Source organism: Podarcis raffonei, chromosome 10 (assembly GCF_027172205.1).
Source record: "Podarcis raffonei isolate rPodRaf1 chromosome 10, rPodRaf1.pri, whole genome shotgun sequence".
Lineage (NCBI taxonomy): Eukaryota > Metazoa > Chordata > Lepidosauria > Squamata > Lacertidae > Podarcis > Podarcis raffonei.
In genome coordinates, this window is record NC_070611.1 from 35,452,568 (window position 1) to 35,472,751 (window position 20,184).

General features: G+C 40.6%; 1 protein-coding gene across 11 annotated transcripts in view; it reads left to right on the plus strand.

Annotated features, from left to right (window-relative positions):
- The window catches only part of NAV3 (neuron navigator 3), a 424,678-nt gene that overhangs the window by 345,184 nt on the left and 59,310 nt on the right, over positions 1–20,184 (plus strand). For 9 of the 11 annotated variants that reach the window (XM_053405009.1, XM_053405010.1, XM_053404999.1 and 6 more), the window contains 4 exons: positions 9,426–9,564; positions 11,732–12,008; positions 13,667–14,375; positions 17,093–17,581. In XM_053405009.1, the coding sequence (XP_053260984.1) occupies positions 9,426–9,564; positions 11,732–12,008; positions 13,667–14,375; positions 17,093–17,581 (1,614 nt within the window). The remainder of the gene's footprint in view (positions 1–9,425; positions 9,565–11,731; positions 12,009–13,666; positions 14,376–17,092; positions 17,582–20,184) is intronic. The other 2 variants (XM_053405000.1, XM_053405003.1) reach the window with 2 other exon arrangements.

Genomic DNA, 20,184 nt, shown 5'->3' on the forward strand with positions numbered 1-20,184 from the left:
CGGATTCTGCCAGTCATTTCCGCCAATTCCATATAGTCCATCACTTTCATCTGCCATTCTTCCAGAGTGGGTAAATCCTGTGTCTTCCAATACTTTGCAATAAGTATTCTTGCTGCAGTTGTGGCGTACATAAAAAAAGTTCTATCCTTCTTTGACACCAATAGGCCGACCATGCCCAGGAGAAAGGCCTCTGGTTTCTTCAGGAAGGTATATTTAAATACCTTTTTCATTTCATTATATATCATCTCCCAGAAAGCCTTAATCCTTGGGCACGTCCACCAAAGGTGAAAGAATGTACCTTCATTATCTTTACATTTCCAGCATTTATTATCGGGCAAATGATAGATTTTTGCAAGCTTGACTGGTGTCATGTACCACCTGTATATCATTTTCATAATATTCTCTCTTAAGGCATTACATGCCGTGAATTTCATACCTGTGGTCCACAACTGTTCCCAGTCAGCAAACATAATGTTATGTCCAACATCTTGTGCCCATTTAATCATAGCAGATTTAACCGTTTCATCCTGAGTGTTCCATTTCAGCAGCAAGTTGTACATTCTTGAAAGTATCTTAGTTTTGGGATCTAACAGTTCTGTTTCCAATTTTGATTTTTCCACCTGGAAGCCAATTTTTTTGTTCAAATTGTAAGCCTCCCTTATTTGATAATAATGAAGCCAATCTCACACTTTATCTTTTAGTTTCTCAAAACTCTGCAATTTCAATTTATCTCCTTCTTGTTCCAAAATTTCCCAATATTTCGGCCGTTTGGCCTCCATATTGAGCTTTTTCTGAGCCTTTGCTTCCATCGGTGACAACCACCTTGGGGTTCTATTTTCAAGTAGGTCCTTATATCTTATCCAGACATTAAACAGTGCTTTTCTGACAATATGGTTTTTGAATGCTTTATGTGCTTTAACCTTGTCATACCACAAATATGCATGCCACCCAAAAACGTTATTAAAACCTTCTAAATCCAAAATGTCTGTGTTCTCAAGAAGCAGCCATTCTTTCAACCAGCAAAAAGCTGCTGATTCATAATAGAGCTTAAGGTCTGGCAGGGCAAATCCACCTCTTTCCTTCACATCAGTTAATATTTTAAATTTTTTTCTGGGCTTCTTGCCCTGCCAGACAAATCTAGAAATATCTCTCTGCCGCTTCTTGAAACAGTCCATTTTGTCCAAAATTTGCAATGATTAAAACAAAAATAACATTCTTGGCAATACATTCATCTTTTTAACAGCAATTCGGCCTAGCAAGGAAAGCTTCAAATTTGACCATATTTCTAGTCCTTTTTCACTTCTGCCCAACATTTCTCATAATTGTCTTTAAATAAGTTTAAGTTCTTAGCGGTCATGTTAACCCCCAGATATTTTACCTTCTTAACCAATGTTAAACCTGTCTCCTTCTGAAACCTCTCTTTCTCAATCGGTGTTAAATTTTTCTCAAGTACCTTAGTCTTTAACTTATTCAACTTAAATCCTGCCACTTGACCAAATTCTTGAATCAATTCCAATACTCTTTTGGTACTAGATTCTGGCTCCTGTAACGTCAATACTAAGTCATCTGCAAAAGCTTTCAATTTGTACTGTTTGGCTCTGACCTGTATACCTTTAATCAAACGATCCCTTCTGATCATATTTAGCAAAACCTCCAGGACTGAAATAAAGAGCAATGGGGAAATTGGGCAGCCTTGTCGTGTCCCTTTCTCTATCTTAAATTCCTCTGTCACCACGTTGTTAACAATTAGTTTAGCTTTTTGTTCTGAATAAATTGCACCTATACCATTTTCAAAACCTTGACCAACCCCCATCCCCTGAAGATTTTTCTTCATGAAACTCCAAGAAATGTTGTCGAAAGCTTTCTCCGCATCTACAAATATTAATACTGCTTTGGTGTTGATATTCACTTGCAATTTCTCCAAAATATTAATTATGTTTCTCGTGTTGTCAGACAAGTGTCTACCCGGGAGAAAGCCAGCTTGGTCTTTATGTATCTCCTCCACTAATACTTTTTTTAATCTCTTAGCCAAAATACCTGCAAAAATTTTATAATCCACATTAAGCAGGGATATGGGGCGGTAGTTCTTAAGTTGTGTCTTTTCGGACTCAGTTTTCGGTATAAGTGTAATATAAGCTTCTTTCCACGACTCTGGCACTTTTCCCCCCTCCAAAATTTCATTACAAACCTCCTTTAGTGGTTGAATTATCCAATCTTTCAGGGATCAATAGTATTTTGAGGTTAGACCGTCCGGCCCTGGAGATTTCCCAACTGCATATTCTGGATGGCACCTTCCACCTCCTGTTCTGTAAGTCAGTCTGGGAAAGCAGCGGGGAGAGAGGAAGTATGGATGAGCCCTTAAAATTTGTTTCACGAGCGTATCCACGTCCCTGGATAGGGGTATGTGTTTTGCATGAGGCTGTGCACCTTTCCTTTCTTACATTAGCCCTACATAGCTGTAGTAAGCTTCCATGGAACCAGACTATGCACATGTGTCTTAAGGCAGTGCTGTCGTGCTGAGAGGGAACAAGCAAGAGAGAATACAAAATCAACTTTCTGTTTTAGGGTAAGCAACCATTTTACACAAGGAGATATCTGCTCATGGGATTTTGATGGTTACTTATAGACGAAGTTTGATGTGTAAACTGTTCACATGTATCATTTTTGCCCCTCTGGATGTGAGCAATCAAGTTTATCAGAAGACTTTCATAGAATTATCCAGTGAACCATTTGCTAGTATGAACACACACACACACACACACACACACACACACACTTACTTCCAGAAAGTTTACATATCTTCTCTACAGAGTATTTTGATCCTCATAGCAATTAAGCTCACCTTCTCGATATATCTTGTTACAATACACTACAGAGATTTTAAAGAATAGTTTTCTTTAAAAAACAAAAAGAAAATCCTGTAAGTATGGCTGTTAAAAGAAGAATTCAGTAATAAAATTATAAAAGGCATAGCCTGAAGAAATGTATTGCTTATCATAATTTAACCACATTAATATCTGGTTTCAATTATACCATGGTTTAATCTTTTGTACATAGATAATTCTGTGAATGCTTAATAGGGAATTTAACCAATGACAGAGTTATGGACAGGGCCTATGTACTGTATCAGAATGGGCAACTTGTAGCCCAAATACTTCTCAGTCATTCAGCAAACCCAGGAACTGAATCCAGTTGTCAGAAGGTTTGTCATGCATGGCCAGCAGCAGAGTTGCTAATTGCCCAGAAGTATGTTCTAGCTGGCCAAATTTTTGCTTTGGGACCAGTTCCCAATAGTAGCATAGACATGTCTGCATGTCTGCTACATTCGGTCTCTAAAATTATCCCTGTATCACTGGTTGATAGAAGCAAGGGCCATGGCTGTTTGTTTACTCACTAGTTATAAAAAATGGTGTGCACCTCGGGAAATAGACAAATTTTGCGCTCAACCTGCCCCAAACTGATGGACTCTGTCCCAAGAGTGGCAAGAAATCTGGGCTTCTTTGCCTCTTGTATATAGTGGATTGGCTCAGGGATCCACCCACACATGTTCCAGGTTTTAAAATTTATTTCCATAGCAGGCAGTCCTAGTAAATAGGCATTATATATGTTTTCCACAAGCTGCTCACAGACCTTTAAGACTGCATACAGGATTGTCTTATGCAAGCATATATTTTGGATTCATATCCCTCCTCTAAACACCACAGAGAAGCATGAAACAAAGTGCAATTAAAATACAGTAATCATTTAAATGGGATAATACGATGAAAAAAGGAGAGGACATTTATATTACTACACAAAAAAACTTAAGTATTTCATACATAGGAAGAGAAAGTCATGAACTCCAAGCAGGTAAAATTTATATCCAATATATATGGAGTATTGCTGCCTTTGTTTTTAAGGTCTTGCATAGACAGTTTTTGATAAACCAACAAATAGGTGCTTAGTTAAGTATTAAATGGGAAGAAGCAGAAAGTTATTTTACTTAATAACTGAAAACAAAGAATCAAGGTGACTTGCTCATTTCTTAGCTCCTGCATTTTGGCCTAAATTTAACTTGTGTTAATTAACTTGTCAGCACCTGTGTATGAAAAATGTAAACAATTTCTTGGCTGCAAGCTGTATGTTTTGCAACTAAACAAAAAGCATCTGAGCGGTAATTTTAGCTGAAGTGTTCTTCCTGTGGGTTATTAATACATCACTGTAATTTCTTGATGGAATTCTTCCATTGTGTTTAACTTTGTGTATATGTGTGCGTGTGGTCTTCTCATGGGTTGGCCACTGTAAGAACAGAGTGCTAGACTAGGGGAAGTCATGACCTGATTCAGCAGGTCTCTTCCGTGTGTGTGTGTGTGTGTGTGTGTGTGTGTGTGTGTGTGAGAGAGAGAGAGAGAGAGAGAGAGAGAGAGATACATATCTGGAGTTAAACATTTTTGAAATGCACTTAAATGTTATGCCACTAATCTGTTTTGAATATGATGAAGGATAATGAACAACATATTGTTTGCCACTTTTTAATATTTGAGAATCTAGGTGCAATCTGTTTCATTTTGACCTTGTTACCATCCAACAGATAACTTTGTCAGATACCTGTAATACTCCAGTTGTACTCTTTATTTCAAACAGAAATTGAAGTTAAAAAGTTTGACTCCCAATTAAAATTGAATCAGCAGATTAGTTTCTCCCATGCTGCTCTTGCAGAATATATATCTTCTTTCAGGCAGAGAATTTTAAACACTGGTTCTCCATATTTGTTTAATACATGTGGTAACTCAGAAATAGTTGAGGGCATAATTTCATGTGTAAAACAAGATGCCCTTTTATTAAATGGTAAAATGCCTCATTTTATTTCGTTGTATGTTTCAATTTTTCCTAAACCTAAAGGGAAAGGTACCTTAAAGAGTAATAGACAATGGTGGTTCCATTTGTTTATTCCTATTTTTTTCCCTAGCCACATACAATTTAGCTGTGAAAATGGTGATGAAATATATTCTATGACCCTGAAGTTATAGGGAATTTATGCTTCAGTGGTTGCCATGCTTGAAAATGACAGGTAATGCATTACGCTTGCTGTGGAAAGGAAGGTAAAGTATGAGTCTAACGGCCTTCATAGGCATTTACCTATGAAGATAGAATAGCTGTTATAAACTTCTAGAAGGATTCATTGTCCAGTCTGACTTGTACAGACAGCAGCTTGATTTTTATGTAGTCTGTGCCATCTTGAATCTGACTAGACAGGGGTAGTGCTGCTGCTTTATGACTCATTAGCCGCCATGCCCAGGACTGAACACAAAAATGGTTGATGGATCGAACTTGGTGTCATGGTGATGAAGGCAGCCTTCGCAATTGATGTTTAATGGTATATTACAGAGAGGTTTTCTCAGTAAAATGCTCCAATTATTTTCTTATCTGTCTACCTTAACGAGCTAGAAATAATTCATAAGGAAGTTAGTGAATCAGTTATAAAGTCCTTTTCCTGCCCTAATTCAGCTCGATGGCTAAATTTAGGTTGTTATTTAATGAGCAAAGCTGCTTATGAGGCCAAACTCCAAGATTCTTTACCTTACTATCGATCCGTAAAAGAACACATTTACCTCTGTCATTGTGTACTGTATAGTTCTAGAATGGCAAAACCGCTTAACACCTGACCTTCAAAACTTGTAGGTGTTTATCTTAAAGGTGTTTTCACAAGTGATGGTAAAAAAAAGCCTATTCATATCTAGAGAAATGTGCCACTTGAAAATACTAGCTCAGGATAGAAGGTGGGGAAAAAGCTAATTTAAAATCAACCTCACTTATAAAGTGGGAAAATGGGAAAAGGTGATTTAAAGTACACAAGGAACCTTTTTGTCTGTGGATTCAGAATTCTTCCCCCTATCTGCTACTTCTCTCTCTTCCCTAAACTGTAGTCCATTTCCTAAAACAGGGATGACATGGCTAACCTTTTTTGGGCTGAGGGCCACAAAGATCCAGGGCAAACCTTTTGGGAGCCACATGTCAAAGTGGGTGTGGCTGGAGTGTAAAGATAGGTGTGGCCAAAGTTTTAAAGCGAGCATAACCAAAGCCAAAATTCCTCTCTCCCTTATTTATTGATTCAATATGTTATCAATAATTAAATTTACTGAGCTATATGCACTCCACCCCTTATTCTGTTAAATTCTTCTGCTGTTCCATTTTAGGTTCCCACACTCCCTTCCCTCCTTATTCCATGTTAAATCAACTCATTTGTGCCCAGTAGTTGGGAGTGGGGGTGGGGAAGGAGTGGAGCAAAGGGTCTTTCTTCACTTCCTACCTGCAAATGAAAGGAGACAGTTTCCTCCAATCTCCTCCAATGAAAAAACCCTCAAAGACAGGTGGAGTTTTCCTGGCGAGCTGTCCCTCCCCTAGAAAAACTCTCTTCATTATTACTTGATGGACAATTCCACTGCATTGCTCCAGAAGCACCTACTACTGTGCTATTCAAGGCAGAAAGCCACAGTGAATCAGGACAGAAGGCAAAAGCGTTGCTATTCACCATTGTCTGTTGAGCAAGGCGTTGGAGAGGTCCACATCACCAACGTTGCTCTAGTCTTGAGTGGAGAGGTTTGAAAACTCTTTGCTCACACTAGCACCCTGAGAGGGCTCAACAGACCACCTGCTGCTCAGCATCACCTCCTGCTCACATTTGCACCAATGCAGCAGCTGTATTGTTGGGGGGGGGCATCAGTAATTGCTTCATGCACAGATATGGTCCGTGGATTAGTCCACCCCCTGGTCTTAAAATGAGGTTATCCCTCTTCCAGGCTCCATTACCAGAGGTCAGCACAGCTGTAAAGAAATCAGCTATAGGGAGGTTTCCTTCAGAGGAAGAAGTAGTGGATGAGACTTGCCTGTGTGTGCTTTTTATGCTTTTAAATTGCACTCTGCCCCTGCTTTACATGTGACTGCTCAAAGTCACATCTTCCTCCATGCATAGTTACAGGTAGGTAGCCGTATTGGTCTGCCGTAGTTGAAACAAAATAAAAAATTCTTTCCAGTAGCACCTTAGAGACCAACTAAGTTTGTTATTGGTATGAGCTTTCGTGTGCATGCACACTTCTTCAGATACAAAGATCTCAAAGTAGCTGTCTTATTATAAAAGAATTTCAGAAATAGACTGGAAAGAGAAGTTGCTGAATTGCAACTTATTACCAAACTTAAAACCATGGAGAGACCTATTCTGAATAGAGACATTGGATTCTTCTCTCATTATACATGATAAAGCTATTTTTAGCCATCTCACCCCTTGCTTTTTCCTGTAAGACTAATTGCAGTCGTTAACAGTCGTCAACAGGTTTACCACACCTATCAGCCAATCACCCATTCCCACCACCCTTCTGAGTAATACCCCTCCCCACCCTCTCACTATATATATAACAGAAGTCACCAGACTTCCGTTTCAGTGTATCTGAAGAAGTGTGCATGCACACGAAAGCTCATACCAATAACAAACTTAGTCTCTAAGGTGCTACTGGAATGAATTTTTTATTTTGTTTCTTCCTCCATGCAGTTTGGCCCATCAGATGAGCATGAAGTGCTTGAATTGAACTTCTGATGACCTAACCCAGTGATAAGTTCATTACATGAGTTTCAGAGAAAGCCGATTAAATCTTGCAAATATAGCAAACAAAATTAATAGCACTCTCTAATTTGAGATAATTATTTTATCTCGCAGGCAGTTGCTTAGGGAAATTCTTATTTAATGGCATGTTTCCGATTACACATGGACATTATCATTGACATGATACAGCAGCAGTGAAGAGTCTAAACGTTTATTGTAAAAAATCATGAAGTCGCTTTGATTTTTTTTTTAAACAGCAGTTGTTAAACATTCCTCAAATGATTGAGTTTCTGCCTGCAGAAGTCTTTCTAATCGCTCAGCTCCATCATGTCTGGCCACCTCACACCTCGCCCCACCAACTTCTTTTAATAGATTGGGGAGGGTGTACTGTTCATGCAACAGCTGTGAGATGAAGCAACAGCTGCATTTGCTTACACATCAAGAAGTGTCACAGAAAAAGCTAATGTGGTACACTCAAGTGAAAAACAGCTTTTCATAGTGTGGTGGCTTTCTTTCTTGATGTGGGAGTCTGCAGATGGTAAAACACCTACCATGACTGTGCAAATCAACTAAAAATCTGGTTGACCCAACTTCATTTATCAAGTAGCTCAACATCTACTTTTAATGGTCACCTCTTACTTAAACTAAAACTTGGACACAGCCCAGAATTGTTTTTGAAGTGTGCTACTGAATTATTATTATGGGGGGGGGGTGTCTATAGAGAGTATGAAAAGCCTGGATACAAATACTCTCAAATCCTCTCAAAACTGAGTACTAAAGATAATTAATGTCTTAATAGGTGGTTTTGAACCTGGGGCAGAAAGTAATCAATAAGGGACAAGGGAATTGCTCAGCTTCAGTCCTGAGGCCAAAGTACTGTTGCAATTTATTCATTCAATTTATGTCCTACCACATGCTATAAAATACAAAAAAGCGCCTCAGGGTAACTCACAACAAATAAATGTGAGGTTTCAAAGCAATCTTGGTGGCTCCTGTTTGGCAAACATCTGAGGAATTTTGAAGAAAGCAATAGGAATCTCATGAAAAGTCGCAAATTTCTGATAGGGAAATTTCTGCTTATCTGGGATGGACAGAGCAGGGAGTGGTTGTCACTCCCCTGTGTAGTTGGCAGCCTTCACTACATCAATCGGTCACAAGCTGTGCAGGCAGGCTTGCTGAAAACGTGCAATGGATTTACATCAAGGATCTGCATCCAATCATTGCTCCCTGACACATGTCCACTGCATATCCTCCCGTTTTTGCAATCATGCTTTTCTCCTTCAGGCTTTGTTGGTGTTGGCTAGACAGGGTGGACAAACTTCAAACCTAATCTGAGATCTAAAGCACGAATCGGGCTTGACAGTTGGTTAGAGTACATCCAAAAGAAATATTTCTTTTCTTTTTCTTTTTCCCGGGAAACCCATAGAAGTGCTTCAAGCTTAATAATAAAACTAAGGCCAGAAATTCAGGCCGGTGTAATGAATTTCACTTGGCAGTGTTCCAAAGGTGATTCCAATGAACCATGAAGCAATCTGCTCTAACAACAAGGTATATATACCTGGCCCTGCTAAAAATTGAAATAGCATTTTTTTGAATGGCTTCCTGATGGAGTTGCTAGCGAGGCATTTTTTTTTAGCAAGAAATGAATGGTTAATTAAAAACACCTAGAAAATGATACATACAATGTCATGTGTAATTTCTAAGGCATTGTTTAATTTCTAACCTCTTTTTTTGGTGGGGGGGGAATGGTGAACTAGCTGATTTCTATTTGCATTTTCTCATCAAGGTGTGAATAGATGACATACTCATCTTCTCTTTCTTTCTCTCTCCTGCCTCCACCGGCCTGCAGCTGGGATGACAGCAGTTCAGTTAGCAGTGGCCTCAGTGATACTTTGGATAACATCAGCACAGATGATCTGAACACAACATCATCGGTCAGCTCTTATTCCAATATTACTGCCTCTTCAAGAAAGAATGCACATACCCATGTAGGTGTTGACATTTTCTGCTCTGTCTGGCACTGGCAGCCTGATGAATCCAGGCCACTGCTTAGGGGCTTTATTGCTTATTTTTCCATTTCACTATTGCACACACACAATTTTCCCTCCTTTTCCAAATGTCCTTTTTATTTATTTTTGCAGGGTGGTTTATTTTTCTTTCTTTGCAATAACCGCAATCCTCCTAAGCCTCTCCCAGCATAATTTGCAGATATAATTATGGAAATCTGATGATACAGTGACATCATAAAACCACAATGAAACAGTTAATTGAATACAAAGACAAACAAGCCCCAACTTCTGTGCATGTATCTTTGTGTACCAAAGAGGAAGACCTGTTTCCTCATCAAGGGCCTGTGGAGAGTCATAAACACTGCTGGAGTTTAATGGCGCTATCACATTTTCTATTGCTCACAGCTTGAAATTTCTAGGAACTTCTGTACTTTATTCTGATGAAGAGGGGGTGGTTTAAAGGTAAAGTGTCATGCTATTCGAGATTATCACACCCCTTTTATAAATGCAAGCGCCATGTGTAAGGATACAGATCGCAGCCCGGCTATTTTAAAGAGCTGTTGTGCCCTATGTTGGTCTATTGGCCCCTAATGAGAGCCACATTTCAGTCAAGCCAATTATTGCAGCACTGACAACTTTGGTAAGCATATTGCAAACTTTTGACACATTTGAATCTGCTTCTTGTTTTCTGTTTTTGGCGCATGAGCCCAAGGCTCTTAAAAATAAACATGAAATCAAGCTAAAGAGACCCTGTTCATTGTTCCTGTTTTAAAGCCATTGGAAAGAAGTCACCTTATTGGTTTGAGCTTATAACTTTACTCTAACAAGACTCCCGCCCCAGGCCTCAGGCAAGCTCTACATGGGCCTGGTTATAAGCAGCATTTGGTAACAGCCACAATTGGTACCAATTGTTGCAAATTATTATCAGCTGGCTATTGTAAGTGAATGCGGTGCGAAGGACATCCTCTGTAGATGCCCCAGTTTCCCATAGGCACAGCATCCATATGCAGAAGATTCCCATAGACTCAGCAGAAGCCTGCCACCTTCTCACCCCACCATATGTGCATATAGGCACATGGGGAGATGGTACAAGAGGCTATTAGGGGGAAACGGGAAGGCTGGACAGACCCCCCTGTTTGCACCACCAACCTCTATGACATGTGAGTGAATTTAACTGAGTAGAGTAGGAGATCTGATCCTCCATTCCAACTAACAGCTGGTTGTGCAACCTGCCCATGCGCACCTGTAGGTAGAGGAAGGTGGCACTTAAGGATATCCTCTCCATGCAAGGACTATGCCTGCATGGTCTGCATTGTGCCCTCTGGGTTGTAAATACTGAAGGCAACAGCTTTGGATCAGAAATTCAGAAGCATTCAGGGGTGGAGGGCTGCAGCAGTACACCCAGATACATTTACTTAGTGGTATTAACATTAATAGGCTTATACTAATAAGATTCCAGGTTAACTCGTTATGTAATTCTAAGTCCATTGGACCAGTTTCATCATGCCAAGATTTGGGTGTTGGAGTCTGGAAAAATCTGGAGCAAGAGATTATTCATTTTTAATGTTCTCTAGCTTTCCATTTTATGGGGGCCATTGTCTTAGGGTCTCTTAGGCAATGTTGATGTTCTAATCCAGGCTTCCTCAACCTCGGTCCTCCAGATGTTTTGAGACTACAATTCCCATCATCCCTGACCACTGGTCCTGCTAGCAAGGGATCATGGGAGTTGTAGGCCAAAAACATCTGGAGGGCCGAGGTTGAGGAAGCCTGTTCTAATCAAGGGGATTCAGGCAGATATGGAAGCTTCAGAGAAACACTGCTTCTTTTGGATAGGTTTTTTTTTTAAAAAAAATTTAAATAAAAATTAATTGACATTTACAAGCCAGTGTTGCTTCAAGCTAATAACATTTGAGACATCTCCCTGAAATGACACCATTAGTGCCAGCAGTATAAGTAGTGTTGTTGTTCATAAAATTAGTGGGGAAAAGCTTCTCAGAGAGACTATTAAGCATTTGGAGCTAGGGAAGAAAGATGTTAAAGTGAATCTTTGTTTCCTCCTCCTAATCCCTGCACTCTCATGCCATAATGAAAGAAAATAAAAGCCAGACAATTACTGAGTAATTTTCATGATATCAATTCCTCATAGCTGAAGACTGATTCAGAGAAACGTTCAGTAACAGATGGCGAACCGTGGGGCAGCAGCGAGGAACTGAAGAAACCAGAGGAAGATTTTGACAGCAACATTGACGGCAGTGGCAAATGGAAGGGCCATCCCTCTGGAGCGCTTGAAGATGCTGAGAAGGGGGGCCAGAAAACCTCTCTGTCTGTCTCTCAGACTGGCTCCTGGAGAAGAGGCATGACCGCACAAGTAGGAGCAGCGCCATCTAGGCACAAAACAGGAACAAGCACTCTCAAGACGCCTGGTAGGAATGCGCATCATCAGAAACTGAACTTGCAGTCGGTTGTGCAAATTGCTCCAAGTTATTGTTCTTATTCATAAGACCCTGAGAATGGGTTAGGGAAATTTCCACATGACATCTTCTCTTTTTGAGTAGAAAGAGGCAGCTATAGAGTTCTAGAGAGAATTAGAGTTGCTATTCAGGTAATTGCTAAGCGTGAGATGTATGAGTTGGGCTGGTAATAAGGAAGGTTCGGCCTTTGTGAAAGATTACTTTAAAATAGCACTATGCATGTTTGTGTTAGTAACGAGTGACTAAAAATTGATAGATGAACGAAATGAAAATCAATAGACACATTTTAGTTCGTTGGACGCCACATCTGAAACCTGCAATTATTCCTAAGTAATAGGCCCGAGGTGTTTCCAACAGCTTTTAGTACAAGCTATAAGGCTACGCCAACCAAATTTAGCTAAGTGTTATTATTAACTGCAAACAGCTAATAATGGTTGCATGTGTCGGGATAGACAATAACAATGAATTTTAATGTGAGTGGTGATGAATATATTATAATTCGGTATGCTGGTTTCACAATGCTTGGAATTACAAGCATACAATATTTTACAAGTCATAGGAAGGATCCCAACTTACCAATGCAATACAATTAAAGAAAGCAGATCGGCTCTTACTTCACAATAATACGTTCTGGGCCAAAACTAACGGAGCCAATTTCAACAAAAATAAATATAGCATTATGTACTTAGGAAGCAAAAATCAGGTACAGAAGTACAGAATAGGTGACACCTGAACAGCAGTGCAAGTGAAAAGCATCAAGGGTTTTTAGTAGAATACTTGTAATTCTAGGTTCCATCATGTGAATTATAAGTCTGGATCACAAGTAGTAATAGTGCCATTCTGTTTTTCCTTATACGGCGTTTCCGTGCGGCTCTGGTTTCCGTCACGGTGTTCCGTTGCGCCAGAAGCGGTTTAGTGATGCTGGCCACATGACCCAGAAAGCTGTCTGTTGGCAAATGCCAGCTCCCTCAGCCTGAAAGTGAGATGAGTGCCGCAACCCCATAGTCGCCTTTGACTGGACTTAACCGTCCGGGGGTCCTTTACCTTTACCTTACAATATTAATAGCAAATGATTTCTGGCTCAAAGCAAGTGTATATTATTTGAGGGGAAAGGTGGTATAGGCATCTGATTGGCCACTGTGAGTAGTTCAGAACTCCACCTAAATTGAGTTTAACTGAACTCTCTGATGAAATGGTCTCCATAGGTTCTGACTGCTTCCAAACATCCTGACAGGGTCTTGTGAATTTGTGTATATGGGTTTAAAAACTGAATCAGTTCATTGCTGTACATGGGTGAGTGAAGTATGCAGACATCTATGGTCCATTTAATGTTAATAATGGGGAGGTATGGCAGGGGGGGGGGGAATGTAGTTCAGTGAATCAACCAGAATATCTCAAGCGATCTATGGCCATTGACAAAATGAGTACAGTGCATGGTGGAATTCTGCCTGGCAGTTTTACACACCTCTCATCCTGAAATGCCAGTAGGGGCCAAACCACTTCTCTCTTACAAAAACCATAACAAAACTATCATTCTACGTATTTGCATATATTACTGAAAATGTACTGCTGCAAATATGAATTACTACAAAAACTCTGCTTTCTGTTAGGAAAAACAGACGATGCAAAGGCTTCAGAAAAAGGAAAAACTCCCCTCAAAGGAGCTTCTATCCAGCGCTCACCTTCAGATGCAGGGAAAAGCAGTGGCGATGAGGGGAAAAAGCCACCCTCGGGCATTGGCAGGTCAACAGCTACCGGTTCCTTTGGTTTCAAGAAAGCTGGGGTTGGCTCTTCAACCATAATCTCTGCAAGCGGTGCAACCATAACAAGTGGATCGGCAACCTTGGGGAAGATGCCCAAATCTGCAGCTATCGGTGGGAAGTCCAATGCAGGGAGGAAAACCAGCCTAGATGGCTCACAGAATCAAGACGACGGCGTGCTGCACGTGAGCTCAAAGACTACCCTGCAATACCGAAGTTTGCCGCGCCCTTCGAAGTCAAGCACAAGTGGGATTCCTGGCAGAGGCGGACACAGGTCAAGCACCAGCAGCATCGACTCCAACGTGAGCAGCAAGTCTGCAGGGGCCGCCGCTACCAACAAACTGAGAGAACCTACGAAGATTGGCTCAGGGCGCTCCAGCCCTGTTACCATCAACCAGACAGACAAAGAGAAGGAAAAAGTGGCCGTTTCTGATTCTGAGAGTGTGTCGCTGTCCAGCTCTCCAAAATCAAGTCCAACCTCAGCCAGTGCCTGTGGAACACCAGGCCTCAGGCAGCCAGGTTCAAAATATCCAGACATTGCCTCGCCCACATTTAGAAGGTAAGGGGTTTTCTGTGAAATGGCAATGTTATGCTCAGCCCACTCCCCAGAGAGTCGAGAAGTTCCAGAGGAACAGCATGCCACATAGGCCTGGTTTCTTTTGGAATGAGATCACTGAAGACTTGGGGGCATGTGTAATATTTTAGTGTATTTACAGGCTGACCATAGGTTCATTCTCTCCAAACCTACAATCTGCCACCCGTGTACCAGGGGGTCTGGACTCAGCTTGTTTTTGTGTGAGGGGAAGTGCCATAGCTCAGTGGTAGAACACCTGCTTTCCATTCAGAAGCTCCCAGGTTCCATCTCCAACATCGCCAAATAGTGCTGGGAGAGGACCCTGCCAGTCAGTGTAAACAATATTGAGCTAGATTGTCAGAACAACTTAACAAATAAGGCAACTTTCTATCCTCCCCACATTGATACCTAGTTCCATCACTTATAATCAGATGAGACCCCTTTTTTCATCTGTAAGTATGAACTGAACAAGTTTTCTTTTTTAAGCAACTGATATTAATATTGGCCTCATATTCCACTATTTATTCTGTTTCCTTCCCAAGAATTCTACAGAGCAATCACAGACTTATATTCTGCTTCCCGCAATCGCCTCCGGCTCTCGGAAGTGATGTTTTATATTTAGATAAGTGAACACCGGTCCGTTCTGATTCTGCAATAGAAATGCGAAGATTTATTTCTCACATAAAGTAACCCTAGGAAGGTTCTGGAGTACAGGTGCAGAGCCTTTCAAGTAGGCATCTGAGAGAACTGCATGGCTGTGAAGTGAAAAGCAGCCGATGAGAGTCGCCTCCCACCCCCATTGGCATTCCAACCCATGAACTTTTATCGCTAAATCATTTGAAAATCAATAAAGCTGTATGCTGTGTGCGTGCCTCTCTCTAAAACTCCATACAGCAGCATGCTGTTTGTGTCCTCTTTAGAGACTCTGAAGAGTGTCCATCAGGGATGAAATAATTGGGGCAGGGCCTAAATCCAGTCATTAACAGCAGATTGATGCTATTCCAGGTGGCTAACTCAGGGTGCAACAGCATAGCTGGGGTTGGGAAGTTTTGCTTGTAGCAACTGTTAGCAAATGCAGTTTTCCCATCCAGCCAAGAATAGCACCCACATACATAGGGCTGGAAGTGGGACCTGGAGGAACTGAAACAATGTGATTTTTATAGGTAGTGGCCGAGAAGGGCATATCGGAGACACCTTGGTATTCCCTTAACAAACTGAAAGGTTTCCTGGTGAGGGATTATTAAGGAATAAATGCCGCTCTATCTGACTGTAATTTTTCTGATTGTATTTTCTGATTGTAATTTTTCCTGAATAGCTAATGGATTCAGATGAGGAAACTGAATTTCATTAACTATATATTTTGCAAATTGTTTTAAAAACATTCTGGGTTGTAGTCAGCTAACTTTTACTCAGAATAGACACAATTTAATGAATGGGCCTACTAGACCATCGATCTAAGTGGGTCTACACTGAGTAAAGCTGGTTTGAATACAACCCATAGGTTTTGGATCTTCTAAGATTAGAAGACCCTGATGTTGGGAAAGATGGAGGGCACAAGGAGAAGGGGGCGACAGAGGACGAGATGGTTGGATAGTGTTTTCGAGGTTACCAGCATGAGTTTGACCAAACTGCGGGAGGCAGTGGAGGACAGAGGTGCCTGGCGTTCTCTGGTCCATGGGGTCACGAAGAGTCGGACACGACTAAACGACTAAACAACAACAACAACAACAACAAGATTGTAACAGGATTTTCAGTAGGAACTCAGACGGGAGGGGGTGCAAAATAAAATCCATCATTCTATTTTACACTGCTGGTGACATCTGAACATCAGCATTTACTGATCTTAGCAACTTTGGAATATACATCAAACCATAAATCTTTCTAAGGAATTCAAGCCTATTTCTTTGCTGAAACAAAGTCAATGCTGCCCTCTTGTGGCTAATTGCCAGCACAATGCTTTTGCATACGAGTTATCAAATGTGCTATTTTGGTTGCTATGGTTTTTATCATAAACGTTATGCCAGTTGCTTCTTGTTTCCTTTTAGTACACTGCACTGTAAATCTAGAAAACCCTTTGCATAAGGTGATGTAGAATATTTCAGACCCCGCAGAAAGAGAAATTGTCATAGCCTTAACTGTATATCCAAAACTTAAAATAGTATTTCTCCACACCCGCACACAATTGCAAAATCTTTTCACACATACATGGATAGGGAACAGACCTCAAATTAGCATCTTGCATGTCATATAAGTATAATTACTTCTTTAAAAATAAAAAAAGATTTTGAAATGGGGGGCGGGGTCCAACTATTTACAAGGCTGTCCAGACCATGCTGTGCTAATTTAAAAACAAATGCCTTAACTACTGAAGATTTTGTGCTAACCACTGGATTTGGGTGAAAGTTTAATCTTTTTACGCAATCTCATCACACAGGGCTGTTGTGCTTTTCATCTCCCTGGGAAGGTCTGTTTCCTCTCAAAAGACAAATCTTGGAATTAATGCTTTCGAAACAGTAAAATAAAGTATGTCCAAGGGCTTAAGTGGATTTGATTGTGAGAAGCAATTGGGGGGGGGGAGGGAGAAGGGCCTTCTATTAGCTGTTTTCATTATTCCTGTGCTTTGGCTTTCAGAGCGTTATTACGTGAAACTTTGGCTTTTCTGAATAACACTTTTGTTTGTTTCGTTTGTTTTTTTCCTGTAGGTTGTTTGGTGCCAAAGCAAGTGGCAAAACTGCCCCTGCACCAAATACAGAAGGTGCCAAATCCACATCTGCAATGCCCAGCCCAAGTACCACGTTAGCTCGGCAAGGCAGCCTGGAATCTCCATCCTCAGGTACAGGTAGCATGGGCAGTGCAGGTGGACAGAGTGGCGGCAGTAGCCCTCTCTTCAGCAAACCCTCGGACTTGAATACAGATGTTGTAAGTTTAAGTCACTCCTTGGCTTCTAGCCCGGCGTCAGCCCACTCTTTCACGTCAGGCGGTCTCGTGTGGGCTGCAAACCTGAGTAGTTCCTCTGCTGGCAGTAAGGACACACCAAGTTACCAGTCAATGACTAGTCTCCACACAAGCTCTGAATCTATTGACCTCCCTCTCAGCCACCATGGCTCCCTGTCTGGATTGACCACAAGCACTCAAGAGGTTCAGAGCCTGCTCATGAGAACTGGAAGTGTGAGATCTACCCTTTCAGAAAGGTGAGTTTGCCACAGAGAGAAGTATTTCGATAAGGGTCATAACAAATGGAAGCAGCCAGAAGCATGGCTTTCAAAATATATCCTCAAATCAAAACCAACAATGTTAAGAGGGTAGGGGAGGAAGGAAAGGAGGGAAAAGTAAAATAACTGGTAATGCTTTTTGACGGTGTCCCTTGTAGAAAGCTCTATGGTGCTTCCATTGTCTTTATGCTCAGTAGAACAGATGATTCCATTGGGGGCTTTCATCAGAGGCAGTTTTAGGGTACTTCAAACGTGGCAGCCACTCAGAGCACCATTTTGCAGGGAGCACCACATCAATGCTGCAGAAAAGAGATGAAGGTGCCAAATTTTAGTGTTGTACAGGGTGCCGCTGAAATTTGAGAGCCCACCACTGCTTCATATCTGAGACATTTTTTGTTACATTTATTCTGGAGTAATTTAGTTTACACCTGGGAAATTACCATCAGTTCCTATGTTTATGTTAGGTTACAAATACTTGCAGCTCCAAAAAAACCCCCACTTCCATATTTATTTGACCCAGAGACTGAAAGGAGGGAAAGTGTGCATTGGGCATACACAATAAACTAGAACCAACAACAAAAAAAAAACCTTCTTCCACACTCTGGAAAACGTTCCAATCAAGATTATGCGGGTAGATGGTATATTTAGGAAGAGTAACGTGAAAATCAAACCACAGATTTATAAATTAAATAGTGACACTGTTTCTCTAAAATTTATTCAGTTTATAACTTGAAAAAAACTTAGTCTGAAGTTACAAAGTGAGTCATGAAACATTCTAAAACATTTAAACATTTTAAAAGGTTAATAGTTTCCATAGCATCAAACTTTAAACTGGCCATTAAGCACTCCAACTTATATTCTCCTATCTGTATAACGATTTCGAGTGAATCTGAATATAACGCAGCCAGTGTACCTATGCAGAGAGTAAATGCTATCACATTAAAAATACAAATTTATAGGCAAATGTTCACAGGTAGCCATTGTGATGCACTATAAAAAAAGCACTTCATAGGCATTATCTTCTTATTTATTTATCTATTTAATTTTATTTATACCCTGCCCTGGGCTCAGGGCAGCTAACATCAGGTATAATTTTTTTTTATTAAAATACAACTTAAAAACAAGATTAAAATACTACTTAAAATGCAGCCTCATTTCAGTGGAAGCCCAGATCAAAAACTGTTTGGGGGGAGAAAATGTCAAATCTTCACCAAGGGCAACTAATCTGACTTCCTTAGGGCCCGGGACCTCTAGAGTATTGCTATTTATGGACCCTAAGGTCCTCCACAGGGCATACCAGGAGAGGCAGTCCCATATAAAAAGATAATAAGGCACATTGGTATTTTTATTCACATTCTCTGGATCAGGGTCACGATCATGGGCCAACTTTGATAGGCAGGTGGGGCAGCACATCTGTCAATCACATGGCATCTTTATGATATCACACGATTGGCATACAGGTTGTCCCGCCCACCTGTCAAAATTGTCCCAACCCGAATTGTGTTCATCTTAACTAGTTCTCATAATGTTAAATCAAGGTTGACATAAACAATGAGCACAGACTGCTCCTATTCAAACCAGTGTCTTTCCTATTCTCTTATATACTATGCTATATGAGCTCTGTTGCAGATTTGTACACTGTATTAAATCTCAAGGATTCTCCATATTTTTTCTTTAGCAAATATAACTACAGGGAGACATTATAAAATAATTTTTGAAATAGCTATTGAGTTTATTTCTGCCTCGAGGGTATTTAGATAAAATAATAATTTAGTCTTGGCTTTGCATTTTTCCAAGTATTCTTTGAGAGAGCATTGAAATTGAATGAGTACTCTACTGAATGGAGCAGTGTTTGTAGACTCCTAATATATGTGTATTTACAAATGTTAAGCAGTTAAAGAGGCAAAACACATAGCATAAACTGACTGATTCTATAGCAGTACAGGTTCTCAGCAAAAGCCAATTAGCTCTCTAAACATAGCCCAGTCCTATATAACATCCCTCTCATAGCATTTTCCAAGTGAGAGCAAAAACCACTCCATCCCTCACTTATAGTGGTGTCCATTCAAGGCACAGCAGATGGCTGACAAAATAGGCTGAAGCGGGCTCCAACTTGCAGAAAAGCGTCCATTTAGCTGTCCTCTTCTGTCCTGCCAGTTTTCAGGATTTCTCTGAGCTGTAACTGGTATAGTGCAGAGCAATGTAATCAGTATGGTTAAGTATGGTACCTTGAAACAGGTAGCCCATATCTTTTGCGTAAGCCAGTCACTTTTCTATATCTTCTTTCTCTTCAGCAGGGAGATGATGATTTGTTACAAATGTGGCTTTGGATTTGCATATGCAGTGTGGCCATAATGTACATATTCATTGTATTCCCTAAACCTTAATGGTGACTGAATTAAGGGATGACTTCTGGCTTTTTACTTGATATTTGAACTAAACATAGGTCCTTATCTACCATTGAGTTACTACCTCGTTGTGAATACGCACAGTTCACAAATGCAGGTACAAGGTTAGGTCAATCTTAGATTTGCTACATTATCTGCAAAAGATTAAAAAGGTGCATAATAAGGCCCCGAACC